This window comes from Poecilia latipinna, unplaced genomic scaffold (assembly GCF_001443285.1).
Source record: "Poecilia latipinna isolate Pla-1442-1.1 unplaced genomic scaffold, P_latipinna-1.0 Scaffold117, whole genome shotgun sequence".
NCBI lineage: Eukaryota > Metazoa > Chordata > Actinopteri > Cyprinodontiformes > Poeciliidae > Poecilia > Poecilia latipinna.
In genome coordinates this window covers 25,233-34,045 of record NW_015112733.1, presented here as the reverse complement: position 1 = coordinate 34,045, position 8,813 = coordinate 25,233, and the positions used below count along the sequence as shown (strand labels likewise).

Sequence of the window (8,813 nt, the reverse complement as noted above, 5' to 3'; positions counted from 1 at the left end):
ATTTGCTGTGAATTGGCAGCAAATTGAATTGATTTGCATTGAGTCAAATTAGAATATTTACCTGCACTGAACAACATTAATTAGATTTTAATTACATTTACATAGTTTCTGCAACTTTCATTCAAATGGAAACAGTTCCCTGTTTTAGAAATATAATGGGAAAAAAATGCGAGAGGAAAAATGTGTAGACCATATAATGAATGTCAGCAAATATACAATAATGTTGGCTTTGGCTGCTGCTACTGGCTCTGCAAAATGTTTGTACTATCTAGTAGCAAAATATTGGTTTCCATAGTCACCTCATGATTTCTCAGGATGAAATATTTAAAGGTTTTATCAGATTGAATGAGCTTCCTCAGACAGAACTTTTCACCACTGAACATTATATCATCAATCTTTGATTGTTCTCTGATATAATCAAGGTAAAATTGTGTATAAGTGAACCAAATGACTGAATTGTAAAGAAATGGACTAGAATCAGCAACAAAATATTGATTTGGACTCTAAGGATGAATTAGAACCAGTTCGTCTTGTAAAGTGCCATGAGGTGGAATTAGTTGTAATTTGGCTCCATATAAATAAGTACAAATGTAAAAAATAATGTACTTAACATTGAACTTTATTTTCGTAAACAAAACAAGAAAATCAACTCTCTGTCACACTCACACGGAAGGATGGTTGTTTAGCCTGCTGCATTAAAGTGGCGCCCTCATGTGGTTAGAATAGAAGTCAGAATCAAATAGAAAATATTATCCAACTCGTTCTGGTATTAAGCAATATAAATTTTTACTAAATAGTGGCATTTTATACCACAATAGAGTAACTATGTCACCTTCAGTTGTTGTAAAAAAATACTGTATATGTCAAACATACATTAAATGAAAGTTGACTTTGCAATTTGACATGTTGAAATTGGTCAGATTCCAGAATTTCTCAAACATACCTGCAGTGTTGCTTTGACTCATTCATTCACAGATGTGATTGGTACTGTCATACTTAATCAGAGCATCTACTTGCTGATTGTTTTGGTGTAGTTCTGTATGAGACACTGAAAGTACTGCGGTGTGTTTTTGTGGGACTGAAAAATAATGATGTAACATTTTGGCAGAAAATACCACAGCAAGAACGAGTAGAGGCTGCAGAGCACTGCAAGAGCATTCAGAGACTGGATGAACTTTCCGTGGTAGAGCATATAAATGGTAACAAACAAGATCCAGGTGAGGATCAGCAGCAGCAGGCAGAAGGTTATGTCTTTGGCTTCGTTGTAATTCTTTGGGAGGTCTTTTCCCATGTAGGAGAAAATGAAGCAGAGGCAGCTCAATAGGCCGAGTAAAACAAGAGAAAAGGAGGTTGCATCTAGATTCAAAGAACAGAAGAGCACAATTTGGCCATGGTGCCACGATGTTTCGTTGTAAGGTCTGGGAGAATCGTAGGCAAAGCTAACAATGAGTAGCAGGGCCTGAGCTGTGAATGCTCCAGTGACGAGCAGCCATTGGCCGTGATAATTAGTCCACCATCTTTGGAGTCTGGGGAACTTGGCAGCTATTTTGAAAATGCAAACAATCTGAAAAGAGCGCACCACAAAACATGCCAGACAAACTGTGAAGAACAACAGAAAGGGAAAGTATCTTAAGATGCACGAAGCATTTGTGGGTTTGCCGAAGTAAAAGAACACACTGACACTGCACAGAGCGAGGCAGCCTAAAATCAGGAAGCACATCGGTCCTCCAGCAGATCTGACAACAGGAGTGTTGTAGTTGAAGGCGAAGAGAACAGATATGGCTCCACTGAGGCCCACTAAGGTGGAGGCTCCAACCATGATCAGCACCGCCCCCATGTCTGTGAACGGTATGAACTCCACCAGCCGCAGGTTGCATGATGTACTTCCTTCATTAGACCACTCTGTGTTCTTACAGCTGATGCAGTTGTAAGGATCCTCTAAAAATTGAGACATAAACAAGTTAAAATCCCCTTTAATTAAATAACTCTGACACAGTTTTATAGCTGGTATAAAATCTTTTTCATTACTGACAATTTTCTTACAATGCGGTTATAACCGACACATGTTTATTGAAAACAACCAAAATGTTAAAAATTTAATAATAATATTAATAACTCAATAATTCCACATCCTCATACGTACTTGTAACATTGATGTAAGTATCATTTGGACAGATTTCACAGGTAAAGCAGCATCTGTGGATGTAATTTTGCTTTCTTGCATATCCGTCAGGACACTCTGGGGTGCAAAGAGAAGTGGGAACCTGTTTTAAGGAACAACAAACACACAAAAAAATCAGCACACACACAACTTTCATGCAGCTATCAAAACAGTTTGTCAAAACGTTTAGTCTAGGTTTTTAAGATGGCATCTGAGGATAGTAAGTAGAATAATCTTCACTCTGTTCAGCAAGTTTATTTAGCTTCCAGTGAATACTTTAATGTTTAGCTGACCTATTGAAAAGCTTGATTCTCACTGATTGCTGCTTTTACCATCCATCCATCCATCCATCCATCCATCCATCCATCCATCCATCCATCCATCCATCCATCCATCCATCCATCCATCCATCCATCCATCCAAACAAGAGAGTGCTTACTTCTTTATTTGTGTACCAGATGATTTCACTGCTGTTGATGTAGAAATTGACTATTGGATAAAATTGATAAAATCCAAACTTCTGTGCATCACCAGTACTATTCCAGAAAACGAGGAAATACAGTCCCAACTTGAGGTCGCCATTTTGATCAAACTGAATGGTGTGGTTTAACAGAGTGAAATTGGACTTCTGTAGTTCTGCTAGAACCTAAAATGGATAAACGACAGTCAAATGAATAGTTCCAAATTTGTGCTTAATTAATGTATTTTTTTCTCCAACTTGATCTCAAAGTCATGAAAAAAATGTAAATGATACACTTGAATATGTACAAGATTCATGCAGCAGACTACTATCTTTTTAATAATTTATCACACAGGTTTTAAAAGATACCTTAAAAATTCCACATTTATTAAATGAGATGATAAATTTGACTGAAAAAAATTAAAATTTTTGAGCAATGCTTTTTGAAACCTTGCAAAAAACAAAATAAAATAAAAAAATTTCCCAACAATCCACATTCATGAAGCTATTACAAAATAATGAAATATAATAATTCCCTAAACTCCCTTTAAGATAACTAAATGTCCTAAGCATGTCATCAGAGTTTCAGATAAATGACAGAACACACTGAACCAGAACATAACAAAGACAGAAACAGTGTGTGAGCAAACTAAGCATGTAGCACTAATAATGTGAGGTAGTCGGTCTTTCTTTTAAATCTGAACACATTTGTCTCACTCATATGCAGTTTTATTTTTCTGATTTGGATGCATTATCTGGTCCTCAGCTCTATCAAGGCTCCAACACAACATAGTGGGCTTTGACTGGGCCATTCCAACCACATTAGTTTCATTTCTAGCGGTTTTGGAGATCTTGATAATTTTCAACAACAAATGATCTCCTTGAAAATTTATTACAGCAGAAAATTCAGGGGATGTTTTTGTATAAAACTAAACCACGAATGATTTTAAACTTGCACAGCGTTTATTCAAGCAGTACAAGATGTGACTTCTAGGTCACTTTCCTTAATCCTATTGATAACCGTTCTAATGGTCTTTAAAAGGAAATGAACATCAGCAACTGACAGGAATTTCAAAATTTATGACTAGACTTCAAGCCTATTACTTGTTGATGGACACCAACAACTACTTCCAAAAGATTTAACGCATTTCCTCCTTGGCATTGTCTGAGGACACCAAAAGACATCCTACACCCCAGGTCAAGTATTTTTAAATCATGTATTTATTGAATTTTATATCTTGAAATTAAAGGTTATAATAAAAGCTTCCTTTTAGCTTTTATTATAACTGCCATACGATGAATGTAAATAAAAACGGTGTTCCACACCCAGGAACAGCATAAGTATGACCCTTGACCCCGTCAGTATCCTGTTTGCACAGGAGATTTGTAAAATAATAGATTGCAAAACTTGGGTTAATATCCAACAACCAATAACCTGAGTCGTATGACTATGTTTAAAGGTACAACTAAACTTAAATTGCTGAAACGAATGATCACATCCTGATCCTTACCATGTTTGGATACACTGTGATATTATTACATCCCTCTTCTTCACACTGTAAGGTCTTGTGCAGTGCATGAGCGATCGCATACACAGCAGAATAAACAGGAAAGGAGAAGGATGGGTCTGCCTCCAGGATACTTTGTGCACTCCACTCACTGCAGTTGAAAACCTGATTGCCACACATCTGCTGTCCATTGTAGCCACACTCGGTCTGACCCTCAGCAGAATGGATGAAATCACCAAAACCAGGAACTGTCACAATCGGCTGGGCCACACCAAGCACCGTTCCAATGCTTCGTATTTCTTCCAACTTTGGCAGGTGTTTATTCAGAGACCATTCATCATTTGCTATCCAAACTTTGTTGGTGACATTAAAGCGGATAGCTGATTTGATGAGAACTTCGGCAGCCACTTCATCTGTGAAGACAACGATTACGCGTATCCTCAGCAGCTCAATGTGACTGAACAACATAGAAAAATTAATGTCGGCGTTGAGGTCTGTGGTGTATCCAATGCAGATGTTGGTGTCCCTGACCCGATTCACGAATAAGTTGTGGCCGTCGCTGCCAAAATCATTGGCAGTGTAAAGAAAGGCGACCCAGCTCCACTTAAAGTGCTTCAGAATGGCAACAATCACCTCTATAACATTGCTGCTGGGACGCACTGTTCGAAGGAACGACGGGAATTTAGTTTTCTTAGAAAAAATAGAAATGGAGGATCCATAATTAACCTGCCAAAGAAGAGTTACAGAAAAATTCAGCTTCACTAGTTGAAAAACACAGTTACATTTGAATTTTAGCTTGATACATCACCTGATATTGTGATGATAACTTTCAATACTTACCATAGGAATGAGATCCACCATAAAAAACGGGGCTACAGTGAGGGCCTGAGTGCTTGTGAAAGGACCAACCACTGCTATCACCTGGGACAGTTTTGTGTTTGGCTCAGCCCAGGGTCGGATCTCACCATTCACTGAGATGAGCTTTAAAATTCCCGGGAAACTAAGCGTGTCCGAGCAGTGATCAAACATCTCGTAGCCCAGAGTCACATTTGGAAGCAGGCTGGTGGAGTTGTTGATTTCTTCCACCGTGAATCTCATCAACTGAAACCTCCGATAATTTGAGATGCTGAAACACTGACTGAGGACAAGAAAGCAAAGTATCAGAACAAACCGTAATAACTCCAGAAAAATTTTTTATTTTTAAATCATCACTTTCAAACTGCAATTCGTATTTAATCAAGTTATCTTTGTCGATAAATGCATTGTCTGTGCAGTCAATCCAACACGTACTTTAGTCTTATTGAGAGAGTATATTTATATCCAATTTAAAATGTTGCTCTTTCGTTATTTTCCCTCATGAATCATTGTCGTAATTTAACTCACGTCGAGCAGTCGAGAGCTTCTGGTCGGCGATGGAGACCAGCGCCCCAGGCGTAATGAATATCAAACAGTCCACCTATCAAAAAATTCCCGTCCAGATGAAACTCTGAGGTCGGAGCGGTGCATCGAGTTGAAGCATGCAAAAAAATTTCAAACAAAAGCACAGCAGCAAGAAGAAGGTGTTTCATTTTGGCAGCCCTCCACGTCTGCTGTGTGCTACAGCGAGAATTAGCTCTGTTTATAGTTTGTTGTGATAAACTGGTGTCGGTCAAGCCTCTATCGTTCCTCTCCACGCATGAGAAAATACGGGACATCTGACAAATGCAGGCCGGTACATGGTTCAAGGAGTTTTTACAAATCAGTATGCAAAAGAATCATGTTGGACATTTAACAACAAGCAACAACAAGCAAGTTTAATGATTCAGTCAGGTTATAAAGCAGTGAAAATGTTCAGCAGCAAATATGTTAGTCTTTATATAGACAAAGAACAAAGAACAGTTCCTTTACTGATTTGATAGCAATGAAGCCCATTTTCATCCCAGGTGGCTCGGTGGATTTTAGATCCACTGTATTATTTGTTAAATACTGACATCCAGTGTTGTCTGTTGGACATTGCATCAATATAAATGAAAAGGTAGAGCTTGGCTTGCTGTCATATAAAAATAAAATGGCCTAAAGCAGACTAAATATAAACACGATGGGTTTTGCATTAGGGTTGTATTAAGAAAGTTTACCAGAAATATTTGATAGCTCCAGACTGATTTTTTTTCTGAGGATGAACTATACAACCAACATGACCAACATATCTGCTATATGATCTAAGTTAGGGTAACTAGTATGTTCCATATTTGGCCAATACATTCCCTCAATGTAACACTTTTGGAGCTCTGCAGATCAGTTTGATTATTTGTTAATTCCTCTAATTATCAACAAAGTTTTAGTTTTTCTTTATGTGAGGATTTGGTTTTTCTGTGTGTTTATTTAGGTTTCTGTGTTCAGTTGAGTCTCTGTGTTGTCCCCAGCTGTCCTTTGTTTCCCCTGATTGCCTTCCTTGTGTATTTAATCCCACCTGTGTTCCCTGCTCAGTCATCTGCTGTCATTGTTTCAAATTGTGTACCGGTGCTACCATTGTGTTTGAGTTCTTAGCCTCATCGTTCACTTGTGCTGCCTGGATTTCTGTTCACTCCTTCATTAAACCATCATTTGCTCAGCAAACCTGAGTCCACCGCATCTACCTCACCAGCAACAAAACCACCAATCATGACACTTTAGCCAAAACAACATAAAACATAATAACAGCCGATGTATTTAAACGATTTGAATCAAAAAACCCAAACAAAAACTAATGGATAACAAAAATGTTTTGAAATACTGTACTCAACCTAATTTTGGATGTGTTCATTTTATTTGTTGCTTTTAATTCATTCATGTGAGATATCAGCTGTTTAAGAAGTACTTGAAGAAATCTTTGCATGCAATTGGAGGACATGTAGATTTCATCCAAACCAAGGATTCATGCCAATAGTTCTCTTGCTAATTTTCCTTTCAGTTTGGCTAAGACACAAACAATAAAAAGATGCATCAAATTAAAACAAAAATAGATTGTGAATCTTTACACAGTGTTATTTTTTCATTTAGGATGATTCAGAAAATCAGGCCTGTTGCCATATTAGGTCATACGACTACATGATTCAATATTGTTTCAGTTAGTTAAGTCAGGACTCACACACTCATGCACAATACTTATATGCAACATATCACTTAACGAAAATGTTCTTCTGATATACTACTTCCAACCAGTATTGTCTAATAAACTGTAGTGTGTTGCAATCTGTTCATTCACTCACACCTTTGAAATAAAAACATATCTGAGACGCAGTCTCATTATTTGTAGATGCATTTCAACAAGATCAATCAGAATAGAGACACAAACAGAGATGCAAATGAATTTAACCCCGGCTCGTTGGTCTATGTTAAAATCCACCTCCTCTTACAAATGATCCCTGCATAATTTAAAACTAAACCACTGAGCTCATTTGCTCGAGGAAAATTTGCAATCAGACCACAGACTAAAGTGATTGATGGGCAGCAATGTCGCCCGAATTTGAATTCAGGTTGGCAGCTTGTGGAAAGGCAGAACAGCTTGTCCCCTGTGGGCGGAAGGGATGGGCACTTACTGAGCAAGACAGAACAGACATGAAAAGGAAAAGAGAAAATGTTCCTCTGCAAACAGAGCAAAGAATAACGCCTCAAAAAAGGTGAAAAGAGGTATTTTTATTAATTCATTTATGAGTTTTTAGTGCGGTCTTTGGGTAATTAAGCTGCTATGATGACATGATCAGACTTGAGGGAGTCTATAATAGTTTTAGTATGACTTTTCTACAGGAGGTGAAAGGTCAGACTCAGGCTTGTCACCAATCTGGAAACAGTCACCAGTTGCCCAAACAACATTCTGACTATTTACTTTGGATCCAAGGCTTCTTCAAAGATGCAGTCCAATACTCCCCATCTCATCACACAGTTTCCCTGCTGTGAAGCCCCTTCCTCTGGGAGCTCTGTATAAAAATAAAAAAAAATGTTGATACAATGCATTCTGGGATTTGGAGTATTTGCCAGTCCCTGTATGAAGTTCGGTACTTGACTTCCTTTCATGGGAGGCCCAAAAAAGATGCACAAAAACAGTGGAGCACTCAAAAAAGTGGGTTAAATGGATCAGTTTATTGTGTATTTGTGCGTGAGTACAGCTGATACTGAGGAGAATCATGCCAGAAGTTCTTTCACAGATTTGTTTTATTCTTTCCATAAAATTCAGCTGTCACACACATTTAATTTCCATTCAGTAGTGTTGCAGTTAGCCATTACAACTTGGGTGAGACATTTCAGCTCCTCCAAACAGTTTGCTTGAAACCTGTCCAATTATTCCTTACAGAGGTGTTTCATTTGACCTAATGCAGGCAGGTTAGCTTCTTTGTATACACCTTTATAGGACTGAGATCAGGATTTTGTGATGTTTACAACTACACTTTCATGTTTCACATGTTGATTTCATTCAAATATAGCTTATCAAAGGCCAGAAATTTCAGACAAGTAAGACAAGTGTAGAGCAAATTGTTCTGAAATGACTTGGCTTCTGTCGCTTCGGTGGGAAACTGCAGTGGGGGCGCAGTCAACATTCACTGACTACGCCCCCACAACACATGTCATGTAAAAGCTTAGTCACATAACACAGATTGCCGTAAGTAAAAGCGATAACTGGTTAAGCCAATCACCTGCCTCTGATTAGTCTAATTTACATACAAGTCTG

The 8,813-nt window shown here is 38.1% G+C and overlaps 1 protein-coding gene across 1 annotated transcript; it reads right to left on the bottom strand.

Annotated features, from left to right (window-relative positions):
- Positions 1–674: 674 nt before the first annotated feature.
- On the bottom strand, positions 675–6,042 carry LOC106944879 (taste receptor type 1 member 1). Its single transcript, XM_015028170.1, has 6 exons — positions 5,513–6,042; positions 4,970–5,267; positions 4,133–4,855; positions 2,601–2,807; positions 2,144–2,264; positions 675–1,938 (listed from the first exon to the last, which is right to left on the bottom strand). The coding sequence occupies exons 1-6, from the start codon at positions 5,821–5,823 to the stop codon at positions 1,010–1,012; spliced, it is 2,589 nt and encodes an 862-aa protein (XP_014883656.1). The 5' UTR covers positions 5,824–6,042; the 3' UTR covers positions 675–1,009.
- Positions 6,043–8,813: the final 2,771 nt, after the last annotated feature.